The sequence below is a fragment of the Schistocerca serialis genome, chromosome 3 (assembly GCF_023864345.2).
Source record: "Schistocerca serialis cubense isolate TAMUIC-IGC-003099 chromosome 3, iqSchSeri2.2, whole genome shotgun sequence".
NCBI classification, from domain to species: Eukaryota; Metazoa; Arthropoda; class Insecta; order Orthoptera; family Acrididae; genus Schistocerca; species Schistocerca serialis.
In genome coordinates this window covers 785,095,128-785,117,698 of record NC_064640.1, presented here as the reverse complement: position 1 = coordinate 785,117,698, position 22,571 = coordinate 785,095,128, and the positions used below count along the sequence as shown (strand labels likewise).

Genomic DNA, 22,571 nt, shown 5'->3' with positions numbered 1-22,571 from the left:
CTGTCAGTTGATAAGTGTCCAGCAGGCACAATATTTTGACTATTACATGTCATCTTTGTCAGGTGCGCTGACACAATGACCAACACCAGGGACTGTCTCTCCTGGACCGTAATCTGACAATTCCTATGTTATTAGATGTACAAGTCACTGTTCATCACAAAATAAGTGTACTCTGTTCCTTTAGCGACATGAAGCATGCCTGTGCCTAACTGATGGGTTCCTGAAAGACAGTTATGGGCAGAAAATGTAATGCAAATTCAATCTGGGGCTGGCACCTTATCAGTATTCAGGTATTACAGTTGTGTGTAGAATTTCTGGAGTATTTATTTCAATTTGAAAACTTCTGGGATGGTCAAGAATAATTAAAACCGAATTAAATTTTTACATCTTAAAATTATTCCTTACATCTTTTTGTTATTTGAGTCAATGTCTAGTTTCTCTACTAAAATATGTTCACAAAGAATTGCAATTTCCACAATGAGACCCCTCATTTTACTCATAATCCAATGTGGATGTCATCAATTTTCATCTTCTTTTTACAAATGAGCTACTACGTCTTGCACATTGATAACCACTTTATAAGAAAGGAAAAGAACACATTTTAAATAATATTTTTTATTTTCATTTCATTTAACTTTTAGTACAATACAGTATTCTCTTTTTAACATTTCTTAAATGCCATATTAACAAAATACAAGTATGTGGTCCCTCAAATTCCAGTTCAAATTATACTATTGCAAATAGGAAAGAATGTTCCTCAACTGCAACTTTCACTGTAGAACTTTTACAGGATTTCTTCTGATTATAAAAATGAAAAAATACAGAATGTAACAGTTATTACAAAAATTATTTGTAAATTAAATGCCAGCTGATATTAAACTGTATTTTGCTTGGAATGTGACTTTTTTGGGCTATGCTTTCTACACTTCATGATCTTTACTTAGCAATTGAAACATCTACAGCAATAAATTTAATTCCTTTTATCTCCACCTGAAATGTGAGTTTTAAAGAGTTTCTGAGCAGTTTCTGGTCAACAACAGATCTTTACCATCCCTACAAAGTAGACACTGCTGCTATCATCATGAATCAACCTATTCAGTTGTATAAATGCAGCTTAAAACAATCAAATGATTTTATCTACTTCACTTCTTTCTTTCTACATTCGAAGCTTTCCCGACGTATCTCATACATTGCAGAACATGAGTGACACAGTTCAACTTAAGTTAAAAAAGAATGACAAGAGCATAGTTACACTGGCGAGACTCGCTCAACATTTTTTCATAACATGTAAGGAATGTTAACTTCATTAGTGATTGTGAAAAAAAGAAAAAGAAAATATTACAAATAAACTGAAATCTGAGCATCAATAACCAGTAATTATTACAAATCAGAAAAATACAGCACAAATTATGAAATCACATTTTATAATTATTATGGTGGTGGTGGCAAGCAACTCTTTCTAAACACTGAAAGAACTATCAAACTGCTGTATACACAAAGAATGAGTTTACACCATTTATGCTGACAACATTTGTCCAGGGATTTACCCTGAAAAATCCTAAAGAAAGAGTGGCTTCTCAAGGATTAAGTTCTGGAAATTTTAAATACAAAATTATGCACGAAACCCCACCACAGTTATCACTTTTGTAAATCTAACAATACTGTAGACCACTGTAAAAGAATGGTCATATTACTGCTATAATGGATACACGGCAGTTATCACAATGATACCCAACATTATATGATGGTATCTACTTTCCAGTATTCATATCATTGCAGTAACCAAAGATTAAACAAAAGCCTGTAAGACAACAAAATAGAATAACCATTGGCCAACACATTCAAAAGCAGTGTACTAGAAGATGTTTGCAAATGTAATACACACTGCTACCAATCATGTGTAAGGATCTTGCAAAAGTGCTTACAAAATGACCATTTAGCAACTCTCATAGAGTAGTTCATGCAAAACATGATGATACAGAAATTATAATGTTTCAATCACTTAAAGGAGATACAAAAATCTTCAACCATTAACGTAAGTCGTTAGGTAATACTTCTGCATATATCTGGAACCGGACTGAAATAAAATATGTTACTTCCTGTCACTCAAAGGCTATCTTCATGAGGAGTAGGTGAGAACTTAAATAGTGAGTAGCACTGTCTATTCTGCAGAATAATGGTGATTACAGCAAACCCCAAGACAATGTATGATGTATGTGAAGAACTGCGGCATTACTTCAAACGTATTGATAGCAACATAAAATGAGTCTTTCAGAAATTAAGTTAAACTAAACAAATTTAGGAAAATGTAAACTGGAATGTAATAGTAGGAGGAGAAGCCCCAATAAAAAAAAATAAAAAAATAAAAAAAAATTTAAAAAAACTGAATTTACTTTACTGGTTATGTTGCAGAACCTAGGGTTTATCAGAATAATATGTAACTCAAACTGCTGCAAGTGAAACATTATATATGTGTGTAAAAAAAAGTAAACATTTTTAAACTTCCTTCAAACTTAAACATTTAAATTAATCTGATCATTCACTTAAAAATTTGATACATAGGTAAAGGTAGGACTGCTGTGTGTACTGCATTCAAAATGCAATGTCAATTCTGTTAGCAGAAAATGAATGCATAATTTGGATTTCTAGAAGCCTCAACTGTAACATTAAAGGTACTTTTTGGTTAGTACAACAACAAAGTATCAGCAACAAAAACTTAACCCTGATACTTTCTTGATATCTGTGCAAATGTACAACATTTTAACAAAAAACAAGACATTACAAAATAAACTTAATACAGTTGGCCAAGTATGACTTTCAGTCACTGCGAGCTACTGCAAAACTATTTTTGTGACATTTGCAATTAATAAAATACAATCTAATGCAAGTAAATTTGCTACAATTGCATTCAAATAAAATGAACAAAGAGGGAGGAAGCATAATAGATGATTTAATTACTTTAGTTGTATTCAACATGGCATTTGTAAGTGTGTGGAATGAAAACTCCCTAATGCAGGTTTTGGGTTAATGCTCACACGTACTAGCAGTTAATAATTTGTATTGGCCACTTTTATGTAGGTATTAATATGGTAATAGATTTAAACCAAGATAATAGCCATGATACATTAGCTGCTCACTAGACCAAATATGAACTAGACTTTTGTGAACTTCGTATCTTAACAACTTCAGTCAAAAGTTCTTACTCAGCTTTAGGACAGATCACTGCCTTTCAACAGTTGGCAGAAGGGCAATATATTCTGTATTCATTTTAATACAAATGCATCAAAAGTGTGACTTCTTCTATAAAAAGAGCTACAACAGTTCAAAATACATAATATTTTAAATTACAAAGTGGGCAAAGAGTTACAAAACAGTAAAATACTATACTGAAGAATAACATGGCCATAGAATAATTTTAACAAAAATACTGCCTAGTCACTATATTAACCAGTTAGCACCCTCTTTTCCTCTCAAACTATAATCAGAACTCTCATCTGTGTAAATAGAATACAACAAGATTGTAAATGTTTTATAAAAATACTATAGCCTTTTTCTTATGTACACAAGAGCAACATGTTTACTGGAGAAGGCATACAACTTCTAAGAACAGTGTAAATGCTACTATCAAAATTTAAAAGGTCAATTATTAAAAGCTATCATAAAATATACCATGAACAATTATGTAGTAACAATAATATTGAAGGCATTCCACTTCACTGCTCTTACTCATCGCTATAATTGGACTCAGTGCTCCTGATTTAATAATCACTTAAAATTAATCAAAAGCACTGTGTCATGTCTCTGTTCAGGACATTAGTATTTTCTTTCTGTATAAATGATCTTTTGTTTATTTATTCTATCTTCAATTAACTGGCTCAACATAATTGGCTGGCAACATTCCTGTCTGACCCGTGCGCTCAACAAGACCTGTCATCCAACCTTCGTCTATTGGGCTGCAATTAATGATTAAGTCACCATCCATGAAAGATACTTCGTCAGAGTCCTGTGCATCATAGTTGTACATCGCACGATACACCCTCTGCAAATAAATAAAATAAATAAATAGTGTTTTGAATATATCAAGAAATACTATCTTTTCTTTATGGCAGAATTTTATGAAATTACTGACAAAATGGATTACAGGAAGTACTTTCACATCATTTTATATTTTCTGGTATCATACCAAAATTTACCTACACTTAACTCCTTTTCAATATCTTTACAGAACAATGTAAGCACTCCTGCTGTGTAAGAAGTAAAAGTGATTGAAATTTTTTACAAATCATGAATAATTCCACTGACAGTTACCATTTATTTATCTTTACTAGTTTAATATTTATACTGCAGGTTGCAATGTCATTACTGCAACTTTTTTTCCCAGTTGGCAAACTACCTTTAAAAGTACACAGACGAACCTACAGTGATCCGATAGGAAGTCAGATTTATTATTGCCCATGCAACTAAGGCCAAAAGATTAGTGACAAGATGATTTAAAGGACTCAGAAGAATTTTATTTTTGATTTTCAGTCATTGCATACATTTTATATACCACCACAATTAATTTCAGTATAACCTCCATTACCATATGCAGTAGTGTTGTTCTCTCAGGAAATTCCACTGAATGATATGAAAGTAATAACAAATCCTTTTGTGGTGGTGATGGGGGAGGGGGGGTATGCATGAACATGTTCTGGCATAGGATAGGTGTCCATAATATTCAAAACAGTTTTCCTGCAGGTTAACTTTTCTAGTGACAAGTGCCACCAGCCTGCAACCATGGTGTGCTACACGTTTCAAGCAGTCATTCACCTCTATGAAGGGGCTTGTGGAGATATCCAGCAACCTAGTGTAGTAAAAACGTGATTCACCCAAAGAGCCAACACGTTTCCATTGATTGACTGGTGAATCCTGGTCGTGCAGTGCCCACTGCAATCTGAATTGATGATTTTGTTGGGTCAACATGTGAACACCTAGGGGTGGTCTCCTGCAGAGCTTCGCATTCAACAATATACGAAGACTGGAGTGCTTTGAAACACCTGTGCACACATCAGCATTGTGCTCTTTCAGCAGAGATGCCAAAGATCACTGATTATCCTTGTTTACAGAGCAGACAAGCCTCCAAATCTCATGTTCTGTGAAGAGTCAAGGACATCCAACCATTTAGCACTTAGTGGTAGTTTCGCTGTCGCATCTCCTTCCGTAGATGCTCACCACAGTAGGACTTGAAAATTCAACCAGCTTCGTCATTTTCGAGAAGCTTGTTCATAGGCTCTGCATACTACTACTACTACTACTACTACTACTACTAATAATAATAATAATAATAATAATAATAATAATAATAATAATAATAATATGCCCTTTGTGAAAGTTGCTTATCTCAATGGATTTTCCCATTTGCAGCCCGTATCTTCACTAGGGTGATTCCCCTTCCGTGACTGCTCTACTTACATATTTTTGTTATCGCATCACATGCCCATAACACCACCAGGCAGCATACAATGTCAAAGTGGGCAGTGGTCATAATGTTTTGGCTGATCAGCGTACACACGGACGAAGTCCAACACTATTTTATATGAAACATGAATAGCTTCATATCAGTGAAGTCTCTAAGTAACTTACCCCTTGCCTTCCTGGTCCCATTGACTGTCCATGTGACTGATTAGCAGACTGTCTGTTTGCATTAGCAGCTGACCTATCTGCTGCTGAAAGTGAGCCATAGAAGTCATTTACTGGGTCTAGATCAGCAACTGATCCAACTTGGCGACCTGGGGGGCTCATAACTGCAAGCAAAATAAGATAATTTTAGAACTACAGGAAACCTTTTAATAATATAGTTCACAATATTTTGTTCTAGAACATTAAGAATAATTTCTTTCCTTATTATTTTGCATTCTTGTAACAGATTATTGCCAAATAAAACCACAACTCGTTTGGCATTAATTATTCCAAGTACTAAATCTTCAAACACACTTTCCTTTGGGACAACATAATTACACTCAACCACACGAGTCACCACAAAACAAAAAACAAAAACAGAGTATAGCCCAGCTCAAATTCTGTCCACTAAACCCTGTACAGGAGATCACATATAGACTTTAATCTTCAACCCTCTTCTTTCATCTGTACGGTTTTATGAAAGCACTCAAACAAAAACCAGACATTGAATGCCCTACTTGCTATACTGCTGCTTTGAATGTTGGCATTAATTCACACTTAGCAGGACAATAACTAAGGCACAGAGTTGACAAACATTATGAAGAAATACCTGTTGTATCCCTTTTTACACATATTGGAATAAGTGTGTAACTGGTGGAAGGCAAGATAGTGTCTTACGAAAATAGAAATATAATATGTCCACAACCACCACTACAACAGTTTCCTTTTCAGACAGTAAATGCACATTTGTTTCACAACCCACATAGCAGTTTTAGACCCATTTTTCAAAAGATACCTGTGATATTAGAAGCAAATCTTACAAAAGAAAAGCTGTAAGCAACACACAAAGGTAAAAATGCTGAACAAAAGGGGTGCAGAAATAATCAAAGAAGGAAAGAAAGAAAGAAAGAAGGAAAGAAAGAAAGAAAGAAAGAAGGAAGGAAAGAAAGAAAGAAAGAAAGAAGGAAAGAAAGAAGGAAAGAAAGAAAGAAAGAAAGAAGGAAAGAAAGAAAGAAGGAAAGAAAGAAAGAAGGAAAGAAAGAAAGAAGGAAAGAAAGAAAGAAGGAAAGAAAGAAAGAAGGAAAGAAAGAAAGGACAAATCTTCAGCTTTCAGAATTAAAATTTTCAATGAGGGAGATTTTTTGAACACACTGAATGATGGTTAAATTGTTGAGGCACTGTGTGGGATTACATAATTACTCAGTCACTTAAGGTACTATTGTAGGCAACAGATGCAAAACAGTAACTTTACATGTGATTATATATATAAAATGATGGCTGCTGTAGTTTTTCACAACTTCTTACTTCAACCTTGGCATCAGTAGCAAGACTTCATTTCATAAACCAAGAGTGTATATTACCCATTGCTTGAAAAACAACTGCAGTGAGGGACCAATGGTCTTTTGCAAAAACTCATGTTCACATTCACTAGTAGATATGGGAAAACATTTCACTGCATTGAGAGGAGGAAAGAGGGATGCTGGTGTTTTCTTCTCCATCAAATAATCCTAAAATCCTGAAAGTATCCCTCTCGCAGAAGACCAAAATGATGACATAAGGTTTTTATACTTGTTTCACTGCATGTTCTTCCAATATATTCAGGCTAAGTCAACGACTCCAACACTTCCACACATTCAGAGACAACAATATCCTCTGACTGCAGAAGATAATTCTCCATTTGCTGTTTTAGACAATCGTAAAATCTTCTGGGATCAAGATGTCTGCTTTTTGTTCCTGTTTCCAGTGTAATTCATCTGAAGTTCAGCTCTTCTACTGCCTTGAAAGCTTCACCGTAATAGTGCCTCTGCCCAGTTTCCTTTCTTTAAACACCAATGGCTGATTTCTTATCTTCCTTTGGGCAGAATACAGTAGGATGTCCCATGGCTGGTTCAAGGCTTAGTTGTTATGATTCTTTAAGAGCATCACATATTAGAGTTAAATCAAGAATGGAAACATCTTTAGTGATGCACTTCAATATACCTTCGTACATACCTCTGCCAATTCACTCCTTGGTTTGATCAGCTTTTGCAGCTGTGAAGTGAGAAACCAAAGCTTTAAGGTGTTTTCACACTGTTGACACCTCTGAAGCTTAATGTTACCTATCTGGTTACCCAAGATTCAGTCAATTTTCAAAATTTCAATTTCAAGTAGCTCTGCACACTGCTTTAACTCTCAAGAAATTTTCAGTGATTGGCGGTATACTGATTATAGCATATATATGTGATGGGATGCATGTTTTTATTATACCACCAACTGATAATTCAAGTCTATGACTAGTACAATGCCAAAACAAAATATGGGGAAAATTTTGTTACATTCATGTAACAACTCCTTTTTCTTCTCATCTTTGCTGCTCCATTACGACTGGAATAATATTTTCTCCCAAGAACTCTTTAGGAAATCCCACGAGTTCCAAACAGTTTACAAACTTGTTACAAATACCTTCAGAAGTAACATTATTTAGCTCAACTGCATCAATGAAAATATTTGTGGGATCTCATTTTTGGGAGTTTGCTTCATAAATTATTGAAGGTGATAATTGGCTAATTAATGCATTCTCATCAATTATTAATGAATGATATTACTGATCTTGACTCAATTGTTTCAATCACTGTTTTTCATTTCTTTTGCTATGTGATTAATAATATTAACACAAGCATTTCCAGAATGTAAAATGGGGGCAACGTCAACTCCATTAAATTGTTGAATGTCAATTTCTGTCACAAAACTTAAAAAAAGCTGATTCTTTTCCACTGCTTTAAAAACAGTATGAAATTTATTTCAAAACAGTTAAACGTATTGCTTTTTGCACAACAGACTGCACTTGCATCATTCATATGGTGATTACAAACACTAACAGTTCTCGAACTTTTTCAAGAAGTCGCTTTACTGACAAATGATTAGGGTTATGCATCCTCCAGGAAAAGAGCATTGTTTATAACTACTGTGCTGCTTTTAACACACAGTAATTCATGTATCTGCTTCACTAGCTTTGAGTTAGTTATCCTGTTTCAGTTTGGTCACCAGCACAACTTGTTCTTCCATTTCATTTTATTTACCTACTTAACGAGTTCTTTGACTTTAATACGGCTTTTTCATCTTTTCTTATTGTTTTAATTTTAACACATTTCTCAATTTGTTAAGTCTACCACTTATTTCACATTACACTACTTTGAAATTGCATATACAAAACTCTAGCACTTGAAACACTGAAATGAAAAATTTACAGCTACAACTCTTCTGGTGAATCATTCAAAGGAAGAAGGGGTGGGGGGGGGGGGGGCGGCAGTAAAATAGCAAACAAATCAATGTAACTTACAATTAGTAGAGTGGGAGTGGGAGAGAGAGAGAGAGAGAGAGAGAGAGAGAGAGAGAGAGAGAGAGAGAGAGAGAGAGAGAGAGAGAGAGACAGTGAAGTCCTGCACTTAAAGTATGGATTGCCATAATATGTAGTACACACTTACTATTTACTGAAGGATTTGAATGTTTACAGTTTTCAATTCTAAGAATAATTAGCACTATCAAAAGTGAAACACAAACCTAGTTCATCCATTACAGACTGTTCTTTGAGCACTTCAGCTGCTTATCAGAATGATAATATGACACTACTGCATTAATCACATGCTTTGTTATTTTTTCTCATCTTTATTTTGTATGTTTTCATTGTTAAACATTGTCAAAAGACAATAAAAAGTGTATACGACTTTACATATCATAATGCATCATTTACTCTGTACTTCTCACATTATCCAGACAAAACGATCTCCTGATCCCCTAACATGCACCTGCAAAGATTGATTTGAATGCTTCAGTGCTTTGCTAGAAATTCTCTTGTTGGATGGGTGTGTCCTTGACTACCTCTCATTTTAGTTGACTTATTCAGCCAGTTAAACATGGACTGACAGTTTAATGTGCAACTCTGCATTTTCCCCACATAAAAATCATATCTAGATATTACCAAAGCAATAAGCAACAGAAAAACTCAGAATCAACTAAGAAGTTAACTGATACCTATCCACTTAAAAATTGAGCTGTAAGAGATAGCTGTGTAAAAAGAGGCCTTTCACCTGAAAACTGTGCAATTGTAATTGTTTAACAAAAAACAAACATTACGAGTTGCAGATATTTTAATATTTTCTTCCAAGTCTATACTATGAACACCGATTTTTCCGCCAATATTAACAACGTTTTGAAATGAAGAGTACCTGAAAACACAGTCCAAGTTGTGTCATTTCTGTGCCAACAATGTGTTCACCACTCAGCAGTAAAGACTCTTTTGATGTTTCACAAAAGACGAGTCACAGTATTTACAAAAATTAACACTTTTTCTGATCTAAAAAAAAATCAAGCATAACACACACACACACACACACACACACACACACACACACACACACACACACACACACACAGACAGAGAGAGAGAGAGAGAGAGAGAGAGAGAGAACAAATCTATACCTGGTCCTCGATCTGATGTATAAATGACAGTAGCTGACTGCCTTGCAGAGTATGGAGAATTGCGTGGCCCCTCAGAAAGGGGATCATAATCTGCAATTTTTCCTGGCTGATGAACACGTAACACAGGGTCAGCAGGAGGGGGTAGTTGCGTTGTTGGGGCCACAGGCACATTTTCAACTGTGGATAATACATCATTTAAAAGCTCATATATGTACCCATCCACCAACACACATTAAGCAACATAATTTACTAAGGCAATGTACAAAAAGAAGCATTATTATTTAACAAAACAAACACACACACACACACACACACACACACACACACACACACACACACACACAGACAGAGAGAGAGAGAGAGAGAGTGTTTTTACAACTACGACAATAAACATTGAACAGTGATTTTTATGCAAGCTACTGCAAGCCAATATTTTCATGACACCAATAGGAGGGAAAGAACTTTACTTCCACAACTGATAATTGAATTATTTGGTGAACCCAGTTCCATTATGTGAGATATGAAAAACTTGGAATGGAGTAAATCTTATATTAACATCATGCTATAGTTTAGAGTATATACAGTAGCAAATAACACCAGAACATATTTTATACACAAGCAATTTTAACAGAAACGCTTTTCTCCATAAGCTTTTGATTTATTTTGTTGCCTCTTCTGCAAAACACACACACACACACACACACACACACACACACACACACACACACACACACACACACACACACACACACACACACAGAGAGAGAGAGAGAGAGAGAGAGAGAGAGAGAGAGAGAGAGAGAGAGAGAGAGAGAGAGAGAGAGAGAGAGAGAGAGACAGCCTTGCAGTTTAATAGAAAGGAAATAATTACATTGCGAGGTCAACTGATCAAGATGATCAGTCACTTCTTCACTCTCGTGGACACTGTCACCATTTTCACCACTCATAACCCTTTTCTGCTCCATAGCCGCTTTTTTCTCCAGGTCACCATGGTATGCCACATTGCTAGAAATGAAATTTATTTCTCAGCGAGACAATACTACATGGCATTCATTCAAATTTAAAATTGAGACAACTTACAATGAAGGAAAATAATATTTGCTATGAATTAGCTGTTCAAAAACTAATTTCCCTTTCTAATCATCTGACTACAATAGCTCAATTAAAATATCACATTTCATGTGCAGTTCAAACAAAAGGTGCAGGCTATTTTGTTATCACTGAGTTTACATAAATTTGCTCTAGTGTCTTATGACTTCAGGTTCAATTCAACTCATTGCCATGAATTTTAAACCTGTTATTCTGAAACTCCAAACAGGTTGTAAATATTCAATACTAATGGTCACACACAATGTTGTAAATTATGTTAACACCAATGACATAATATTAATGTAGAAACAAAAAGAATGTCGAAAATATAATCAAATAAAAACATACAATGAACAGGACTAATTCAAGTTATAAGTGAGCAACTTCCAGTTCATATTCATATACTTGTTCCTGGCATATTCTGGAGAACTCTAGGTTTCCTGACAAACTATGTCTATACTAGTGCTTAATCTTTAAGACAAAGTTAAGCACTCAACTTTTACATTGTCAATGTGCGATCAACTTAACTGAAGTCTGTAAGTGTTGATCATTTACAATTGTTCATAGATCATAATCTCATTGTCTGCATCCTGTCCTTACCTGGAAACAGGGAGAGCTGGAACCAACATAATCTGTTGGACCCTTCTCTCTACATTCAGAGATTGTTATGTCACTACATCTTATTCGATGCAGATGTTTGGGATATGAATAATGACCTGTTAATAGGTGCACCATACTTCAAGTACTGGCAATGTCACACATACTGAGCCTGTTCCTAATGCTTGGGAATATGCTGTCTACTTGCACTGTAGCGCTCCTAGTGTCCCAGTCAGATTGCCATTCATCTAACTTCTAGGCTCCGAAGTGCCTTATTAGTAGTAAGAGATTCTGCGATCTCATATGCATGAACATATCATTCACACCCAAACCAATACAATGTTTCCCAGTAACTTATCACAATACCCACTGGATGTATTCCGAGAATCACCAATAAAACCTCAATAGGTTTAGTGCACAAGGCACTGGCAAGCCTCAGAAGTACACTCTGCTGATTGTATCACAGTATTGTTCTGTAGCTCTCCAGTAGGAGGTAATGAGCCCAGACAATGGCAATGAAACCCACAATAGCACTGCAGATAGCTTCATGATACAACAGCACAACATGCAATGGTAACCCATAGCTGACACTACTAGCACAGGCAATCTTTTGCATAATTTCAGTCGCTTTCTGAGTAATGGGTCTTACACGTTTTAGAATGTTTCTTTTTTTCATCTAAAAGAGTGCCCACATACTTTCCAACAATGCTGTATTTTGAAGGGATTACATCAAGCATCTGGGAAGACTTTCTGATGAAAGTTTCCCCATTCAGAAATATGTATGTGATTTTTTGTACAGATACAGTCAGATAGTTGCCCGTGCACCAATGGTGGATCTGAACATTCAAAAAGTCTCACCCTGTATTCTGCAACTACTAGGATGCAACATCCTCTTCAAAAGTTCCAGCCCCCATCTAGCAAACTTAATAGGGGTTCAATACCAAGATCCCAGAACAACGGATTACTTATGCAACCTTGGGGACAGCCCTTGGTAATCTTTCTGATTACCATGCTCTGCCCCACAAGCTACTGGACGCTTGTACAGACATTTAGGGACCCTCAGATGTCTAAGGTGTGCAGACATAACAAGCCACCAAATATTATCGAAAGTGCCTGCAATTTCAATCACGAGTACAACTGCTTACTTCCCAGTCAAATTTTCTACAACCTGAAGAAATCTATTAACCACATCATCTATAGACTTCCCTATTTTCGATCCATATTAGCATTGGTTCAGACCTAAGAGCTCCCTACCTGCCTACAATCACTCAAAGAAGACTTCTGAACCTTGTGTAAGATTTTTAACTTCATAAATGGGTCAACAGCTTTTTGGTGATATTGCATCTTTACACTTTGTCCTTACAATTACTTACCTGGCTGCTTTCCAAACTGCTGCAATCCAACCTACTTGCAATATATGCACTCATGAATAAGTGGATATCAAAGGACCTATCATCTACAATACCTCCACCCAGTTGTCACTGACCCATCCTATCTACTAATTGTGAACATAACAGCAGGTCCCTTTAACCTTTTCAGTTAAATTTTATGGTTTTCCCTGTAGTCATACTGCAGTTGCCTTTGAAGAGACATCTCCCATTGTTTATAATTTATATAAAGAACAGCTACCAGCCACATGTATGGTTTAAAAAGGTTTATCATCTTCAGACCATGACCGGTTTCAGATTTTTCTTTACAAATCCATCTTCAGATGGCAGACTAAAAGCATTCTTAGTTGGACCTAGTTTTGTTTGTGTTATTCGTTGCTCCCATTGTATTCTTTTAGTTTCCTGAAGCTATGTTTTGTAGCACATCTTTACTGTCCTGTGGTAGTGGAGCTTCACAGTGTGCTCTAATCGGTCTAAAATGCGTTGACATATTACTTTTCTTTATCTTACCTTTTGCCTCAGCATGCAAAGTTCCGGACTTCATGGAGATTTAGCTTGACTATCTTCCTTTTGGGTTATGAATGTCCTGTGCTCCTTTCAAGAGTTTAGTAGATGCACACCCAAGTCTACAAGTTCCTGAAGCAATTCTATTGGAAAGGCTGCACAACAGAGGATTTAGCCAACCCAATGTTTTTCCGATATCAAACCCAATCATGCCTTTCTCTGTCTCCCTCTATCGTTGTCATTTTCCACTCTGATGACAATTGCATTATGGTCACTGGATGTCAGTTATGGAAGCACTAGTCAGCTATTTATCTTAGTTGCTACCATCCACTTTGCTCAAGTGGCATCTATAATAGCAGTAACACCTGCTTGTCCCTCAAATGAACTCTGCTGGCCCTCTAGATTTAATACAATTCCAGTATTTCATGTTTTAGTATCTCACCTCATTTGTCAGTTTGCCCACTGTGCCACAGAGACGATTTTGCATTCTTATCTGTTGCCACTAGGGGAGATGCACCTTACCCGTAGATAGCTACCACCCAGCATGTATTTACGTAAGCTCAAGTAGGATGAGAATACTGCACGTACATGCTAACTACAGCCTATTTTGTTTGTGTGTCCTCCTGTGAATATAAACTGTCACTAGTTGTGCAGCTTCAGCCACAGTGAATTTCCTACTTGTAATGACAATAGCATACATCACATCATAGTCAGTAATTTTTAACATATAATCAGGAAAATGTGGGAGAGTATTGTTGCTATAGTATTGTTCTTGCAAACAGACTACATCACCACCCAACCTGTCTATTAGGTAAAGCATTTACAGAGAAGGAATGTACTATTATTTGGGGATGTAGCTACTATTAGTTGACCACAATATTATTGCACCTCTGAGTGAGGGCACTTTGGTTGCCTTACTGTTTTTGTCATGATATATCATTTGGACAGGCTGAACCTCTATAGTATATGCATACCTGCCTTGAAATCATTTATAATGTGATGCATTTTCCTTAGTCACCACTGTACTTGTTTACTGAAATTAACTGTGTGTTTCTCACAGCATCCACGTAAGGCCAAGTGCAATAAGATTGTGGTCAGGTAAAAAATAATGTTATAGGCTTTGGCCAGTGTAATAAGTAACTGAGCACTTCATGCACACACCAAAAACAATATCACGTTAACTGTTTTAAAGATTAAACACTTGTTGTAACTAACATTATTGACGTCTCGTTGCATATACCAGAAAGTAACAATTCTCAATTGTGTGTATATCAAGATAAGTTTTTTTGACAGTTGACTGGATAGGAGTCTTTCAAAGACCTTTAAAGACACTAAACACCTGGCATAGTTTTATCTTAGTACACTTCAATCGCAAAAACAACAACATTGATGCCGTCTGTAGTGGTTTTTTAAGATTCCTTATTAACTGGCCAGAGGATGATTGAGGAAGCGTACACTAGTGAAAGGTGCTATACACAGGCGGCCCCAGGAAGAATGGTCAATATTCGGGGATACGACAAGAACGATTGTTTGAAGCAGAGAAGCCTACTAAACATGGGATCTAAAATGTGCCACCTACGACTGCTTCCCAATTGGAAAAAACTATTTCAACTAAGGAACTTAAGGAAGATAACTGTCAATGGATACAAGTGAAAAGATGTTCATACGCAATACACTAATCACTCAGATCCTTCTCATGGGTGTAAGATGAGTCTACAGCATCATACATCATCTGTTGAGGAAACAAGAATTATAGCTGGCTTATATTTGACAAGAGTCCAATAGCTACAACATTCATTTAACCAACTTTAGCATGGCTCTCAACACAGTATTTCATCATATCAAAATGTTTAAGCTTTAAAATGTTATACAACTGAATTAATGTATCATTTGATCTAGGAATGGCCAGCAGACATCTGGAGAAGTGTTCAGTAACAATCAGACCATAAACATGACTGACAATTGCAAAGGTGCGAGAGCATAAAAAGTGGCCATGTCTGATACAGGAATAGGGCTGGAATATATTTCACACAGCCAAAGATCTAAATGTAGCCAAAATGTGAATGTAAATATTACCCAACTGTGGCTGAAGTACATGTCTTTCAAAGAGAGGGATGATGCACGCTTAAGTTCAAGACCTCAAACAAGTTAGTTTAGTCAATGTTTGAGAAAACCTTACAGAGTGTTTGTGCAGACACAGTCAAACAAGTAGTTTTTTTTACGCTCTCCTTTAGAACCACTTATTTTTGTAGAGTACAAGGCAGATGAAAGATCAAAGGAATGGGATCCCCAAGGGTAGTGAACGGAAGGGGAAGAAGATCAGAAAAAACCTCCTTACACCATAAGCTTCATTGATGCTGATGACCTGGCATCAGCAGTTCAGTGCAATGAACAGTAGCTCAGTGGGAATTGATTAAATTGTTCATGGCAGTCTATGTCTTTAGCACAAGAAACTGATACTACAAAATCCTGCGATTCCGCAATCGAACAGGGAAACTAATAGTCTTTTTTATGTGATATAGGAGGGTGATTTGAGCATTACTTTACAGTAGAATACTAGAGCAACTGGAGACTGGTCAAACACATAAGGTCATAGCATGGGCCCTCCGTGTGCCACAAAGTGTGATCTCAAGATTGTGACAATGATTCCAGCAGACAGGAAACGTGTCCAGGCACTACAGTGCAGGACGTCAACAGTGTACAACTATCTCACCATCAGTGCCTGCAGACGGCCACAGAGTTCTGCAAGTAGCCTTGCTCGGGACCTTACCACAGCTACTGGAACAGTTGTCTCCAGGCACACAGTCTACATACGACTGAACAGACATGGTTCATTCGCCCAGAGACCTGCAAGGTGCATTCCACTGACCCCTGGTCACAGGAGAGCCCGTAAAGCCTGGTGTAGAGACCACAGTACCTGGTCATTGAAACAGTGGTCGCAGGTCATGTTCACGGACGAGTCCAGGTATAGTCTGGACAGTGATTTTCACTGGGTTTTCATCTGGTGTGAACCAGATACCAACCCCTTAATGTCCTTGGAAGGAACCTGTATGGAGGTCATGGTTTGATGGTGTGGATTGGGATTATGATAGGTACACGTACACCCCTGCCATGCCTTTGACAGGGCAAATGTGACAGGTCAGGTGTATAGGGACGTCATTTTGCACTAGTATGTCCGCCTTTTCCGGAGTGCAATGGGTCCCACCTTCCTCCTGATGGATGACAACGCAAGGCCCCACCGAGCTGCCGTCATGGAGGAGTACCTTGAAACTGAAGATATCAGATGAATGGTGTGGCCTGCCTGTACTCCAGACTTAAGCCCCATCGAGCACGTCTGGGATGCTCTGTCGACGTATCGCTGCATGTCTTCAAACCCCTAAGACACTTCACTTCAGGAGCTCCAACAGGCACTGGTGCAAGAATGGGATGCTATACTCCAGCAGCTGCTCGACCACCTAATCCAGAGTATGCCAACTCATTGTGTGGCTCGTGCTTGTGTGCATGGTGATCATATCCCATATTGATGTCTGGGTACATGCGCAGGAAACAGTGGCGTTTTGTAGCACGTGTTTCGAGGCGGTTTTCTCAACTTATCACTAATACCGTGGACTTACAGATCTGTGTCACGTGTGGTGCCTATGCTATTAGCGCCAGTTTTGTGTAGTGCCACGTTGCGCGACACCATAGTCTGCAATTATCCTTAATTTATGAACATGAGTGTAGAAATTAATCTGAAGTAATAGAGTGTCCAAAACCTGTGTGAAAATTTTATCTACTGTAGAAGGTGGAAGCCCTGTTGTTAAGTTTGGCTCTTAATAAATGAAACATGTAGAGTGTTCCCAAGTCTTTAAAACCACAAGTACTGGAAAAAAAATTTGCTGCCTGCCTGTTAATGCATACAAATCCCACATGTATCTACTGTTTTAAGTCATATCTACAACTATATGAACTCAAATCCAGAAAAAATATGCTTCACGTATCTAATGTTGTCGATAAATTTCCAACAACAGCTCACCGAGATCTGTAGTGTGTCCGGAAATGCCAAAGTGCAAATTAGGTGGTGTCCACTAAATCTCCAGTACAGTTCAGTTACTCATCGATGAAATAATAAAGTGAGCTGCAGGATCACTTCATTAACCACTTGTTAAATTAATAATTGTTAATAGCCTTCTATTATTTTTAGTGTAAATTCTAGTGGAGCAAATAAAAGTAAAGGTAAGACCCCATCACTGACTTAAATGGTTTGTCACAAGTAACTTGATGCTACTATTCAGTTTTTAGAACACATTGGTGAACAGCTCCAAGTGGCATAGTTGTTAAGGCATACAGCATCTCTGAATACCAATAGTAGTGCATTAAGCAACAGTACTAACACACTGAAAGAAAGATTCTCAAGTCTTACACCAACGGAAAAAATAATATTCTGAAAATAAAGGGAAATGTTCTGATTAGTATCTCCTAAAATACAGAGCACTTGCTTGAAATTTACAATGTTCAAAAACTGAAGATTTCTTTAAATAATATAAAAAACTGTAGAAAATCATTTTATTAATTCACAATTTCAGGTGGAATTATACAACTACGCAAGTGGAGACAATAGCCGTAATCGAAGTATTATGACTCAATTCCATATTGTAACAATAATATTTATACATATTGAATCATTAACTTCTCACCATACCTTATAATCTTTGAATTTTGTTTAATACGTAGTATTTCAGGATCGTCAGCCACCGGAGTGAATTTTCCTTTTGCTTTTTCGAACTCCGCATGGTACATCACCTGCGAACATGAATATTCTATTGCTTACAATATTTAGTCTATTTTGGAAACAGTAGAGCAAGGCAATGTAAAACAGAATTGGTTGTGCTTTCAAATGTAATGCTGTCCACTGCTACTATTCTGAAAGTCAAACTTCATTTTCTCTAGGAGTGTCCTTCTGTCCTTTACTGTACTTTTGAACATAAAATATTGTCAAAGATTATATTTTCACATTTATTTCTGGACTTCTATAAACACAGTGACACACACAGTGGCTTTAACATAAAATATTAAAACGACAATTACTGGTTGTGTTTATGGTCTGTTTTGGGACTCTTCCATAACAGTTTACAATCAAATATTTTCCAGTAGTGTTGGCATCACATACTAGGGTTTAGGAGCAATTTTCAATCCTTTGCCATACAAAATGACAGATAACAATAATTTACATTTCCTTTTTGCAAACGAGATACACTAAAAAACTCCTAAAACTAGTGTATGGAATTTAAATTAACACTTTCCACTGAAAATCGTTAACTACCAATTTTAATGCGGTGCATAAAACTTAACTGATGTTGATATGAACGCATGAAATTCTTGAGCAAAAGGGAATAAAGACAACAATACCTGCAAGAATAAACTGGGGAGGTGAATTGAAGCCTAGCTTAGGTCTAATTACCAAGCACTGAAATGTGGGTGGTGAATATTTATTCCAAAATGTAATGCCAGTGAAAGCAAACTGTGCCATCCCTACAAGTCTGAGCTACTAGGTAATAAGCCCTTCCACTTCTAATCATCAGTATTTTGCTTAGCACTATGACTAAAATCAGGTCTGCAGATTTTGACTATAAGAATGTGTAAATGGTGGAGGTGACCTATGGACTGTAGAACTGTGTCAGATATTTAAGTGATAGCAGGTGCATTTAACTGGTTGAAATGTTCTCTGCATACCGTCAGGATGCAGGGCTATCCATGTGGCTAAGCAATGTTACAATATCTTTTGAGAAACATTGCTTTTTATAATTTCTTCCTATTTCAATGCTAAATTATTCTTAGACAGCTGAGAATTCTGGAAACTGGAATATGCAAAATTTTAAACCATTTTACTAAATTTTTGGGGGAAGTAGTCATCACTCATTCTGATGCAATCACCACATACTGTGATACTCTTTCACGTACATCTCACTTTCAGTTGAACGTCAACTAATAACTGACAGAGTAAATGCCATGAACACAAATGCAATGTTATTTTCTACTGAAATTCCAGTCATTGACTTAATTCACTACTAGTAGACCATATATCAGTCAATTATGGCTTACTTACATTACTTTGAATTTTTGTATTTTCTGCTATTCTCTTGAGTTCTGGTGTCTCTGCCATGGTAGTTGCCTTCGCCTTGGGAACATGCCTGTGAAGTAAAAAATAAAAATAAGAGAGTTTAGACATTAGACTTTTGTAGTATTTTCTTGTGCTACATTTTGTCAAATTAATCAAACAATCCTTTGGGCATTAAATGCCTCTCACCAATGGAGCAGGCATTTGAGATAAACACTACCCCTCGGCCTGTTTGCAAATTGAGACCAAAGTTCTTTTTCCTGTCACAAAGACTGAGTTTAGCACCATTCATCTGTAGGGTGATATTTTCTTCATTTTCTTCTTCAAGGCAGAAACCCTTTATCAGTGTCACTACACCCTCCACTTTCTTTGCATTTTGGTTCTTTAGTCCTCTACTAAAGTCTGTACATTTGAGCAAACCTAAAGTTTTCATCAGAAATCCACAGCATTTGCAGTTAAACGATACTGTACTATGTAGCAGTGATCCAAAGCCACCATTTTAAATTTGGAGAAGAGCGATATTTTTGTCTTATTGTATTGTCTCGCACAAAATCAGTCTGGTGTTCTTCACAACCTGGTGCAAGCATTTATTAACATTATGGTATCATATAGCTTTCTTACAACTGATTTTCAACTAACTTCCTGAGGAGTTAGATGCTAAAACTTTCAACATTGCTCACAACTGGATGACAATGCAACATTAACTCGCTTTCTTGTCTGGTGAGCGGCGGAGGGTACATTGTGTACCACCACCATATCCCCTTTTCCCCATTCCAGTCGCATATGGGTAGAAAGTCTTGTGGGCTTAAAGTTTCTTATTTTTACCTCCACGGCCTTTTCATAGGATACACATAGAAGGAATCAATATATTCGTTCACTGAGGTGAAGAGAAAGTGAAATAAATCTGAAATTTACCCCATGTCCCTTTCGTAATGTGATCAAAATGTTTGAAAAATTTCAACAAACAAGACAAACGCAGAAAACAATTACGTCTTTTTTGTAAATATTTAATATACTACTTTTTAAATCTAACTACGAAGTACAAATTTTTTCCTAGTCTCTTACAGCTTCCTAGCTCCATTACAGATAGTCTTTAAAACCTGTGATTGAGAACTTTCAATAGCTACGAAAATACTTTCAAGATTTAAAACGAAAAACACGAGCCGCATGCAATACATAATGCACGAATAGTCCACCTCCTTACTGTTATGTATTGATTGCGGCCCACGCTTTTCATTTGACATCTTTCATATATTTTCATGGTTATTAAAATTCACCACCACATATTTTCAGGATTATCTGCATGGAGCTATAAGAAATTATTTTATAATTATTAGTTGGATTTCAAAACGTGGAAGGTATATCAAAAATTTATTTTTATTTAAATAAGTATTTTTCCACTTCAGTAGATTGCTCATTATAGTGATGCTAATTTGGCCTTCGGTGTTAAGTGAACTCTCTGTAGACTTTCGTAACCTAGTAAAATTCGAGATACTCGTCGAACCTCTGCACTTGTAGCCATATACACTAACCACTTAGAACAACGCGACGGCCTATTATATATGCGCACCGCCACTTTACAAAGTAACTGAAGTCGTTTCACGAGTCTGAGAAGTGGCAATTTAAAGCCGCATTCGACTCAGTGCCAACCAAGAGATTTGTCAGGTGGGGAAGTTAAGCTTATTTCCGAGAACTTTCCATCCCTCCCCGTAGCTCGCCCCCTTCATCCTTCCTTTCGGACGAAAGGAAGCGCGCGGGCAATGTATACTAAACTCTTTACGTACGAAGTATTAAGCGCTTTAATTTTTAATGTAATAACTCAAATATCTTAGAACGTCATTGCATATAATCTGCCACTACATACTGGACATAAGCTTGTCCATCTTATTTAGTGGCGTCGTACTTTAATGATTACCATTCCCAACATTCCTTTACCACAGCCTCTGGCACTAATTTTCTACTTTTCGTTTCTGATTTTTATCTTAAGTGAAACGTTTGTATGGAAAAATGAATACGTATATCGAGATAAAATAATCTCGCGCAGTGATATATATGCGATTACTTGATCGTACAGAAATTTAAGTTTTATTTACTTGATTTAATAGTGAGGCAGAGAGACTAAATAGGACAAAGCGCGTAACTTCGCTGCTGTACAAACAATATATTGAGAAGACACTAAACACGCAGCGAACCGCGCACATTGCATAGGAGGGGATGTTCTCGCATAGAGAGAACGTCGGCAGCACACAGGAAGCTGACCCCGAAAAACAGGCAACGGAACTTAGACATAATGTAGCCTAAAAGCACAGAGACTTGGTCAATACGTGTTAAAGGTGATGAGCGTGTTCACTGAATGAGTCAGACTTTCACCTCGCCTATTGACCTACTTGTGGGGGACACTGTTACTTTCAACTCGAGCCGCGCAACGGAAAACAAGCCTCAGTTTACCGCACACACCGCTACAACGGCACACGATACGACGAAGTCAGCTGTCAACCATCTACCAAAGAGGGCGGCTTTAACTGTATGCTGCTGCAGTAGTATCTCTCACTTTATTTCTGTTTCTATGGTACGCGCAAAAAATATGTAAACAATCCTTTAATCATATCTGTAGTGGCCACTCGTGACAACGACACATTTCAAAAACCCACATTCATGTCAAAACGCGGGACTGAAACACGCGACATTCGTTTTAAGAGTCCAGCAATACTACCGTGATACATGGAGGACGTCCCACAAGCTGTTTAGCAGAAAGCGTTTGGGTGTCGGAAATCTTATTA

General features: G+C 36.9%; 1 protein-coding gene across 2 annotated transcripts in view; it reads right to left on the bottom strand.

The window, feature by feature from the left end:
* Positions 1-617: 617 nt before the first annotated feature.
* The window catches only part of LOC126470630 (LIM and SH3 domain protein Lasp-like), a 170,176-nt gene continuing 148,222 nt past the window's right edge, over positions 618-22,571 (bottom strand). The window contains exons 3-8 of one of the 2 annotated variants that reach the window (XM_050098604.1): positions 19,780-19,864; positions 18,376-18,476; positions 10,988-11,121; positions 10,117-10,293; positions 5,623-5,783; positions 619-4,039 (exon numbers count right to left, since the gene is read on the bottom strand). In XM_050098604.1, coding sequence (XP_049954561.1) covers positions 3,863-4,039; positions 5,623-5,783; positions 10,117-10,293; positions 10,988-11,121; positions 18,376-18,476; positions 19,780-19,864 — 835 coding nt within the window. In that variant the 3' untranslated portion in view covers positions 619-3,862. Of the gene's footprint in view, positions 4,040-5,622; positions 5,784-10,116; positions 10,294-10,987; positions 11,122-18,375; positions 18,477-19,779; positions 19,865-22,571 lie in introns of both variants that reach the window. The other variant, XM_050098605.1, reaches the window with a different exon arrangement.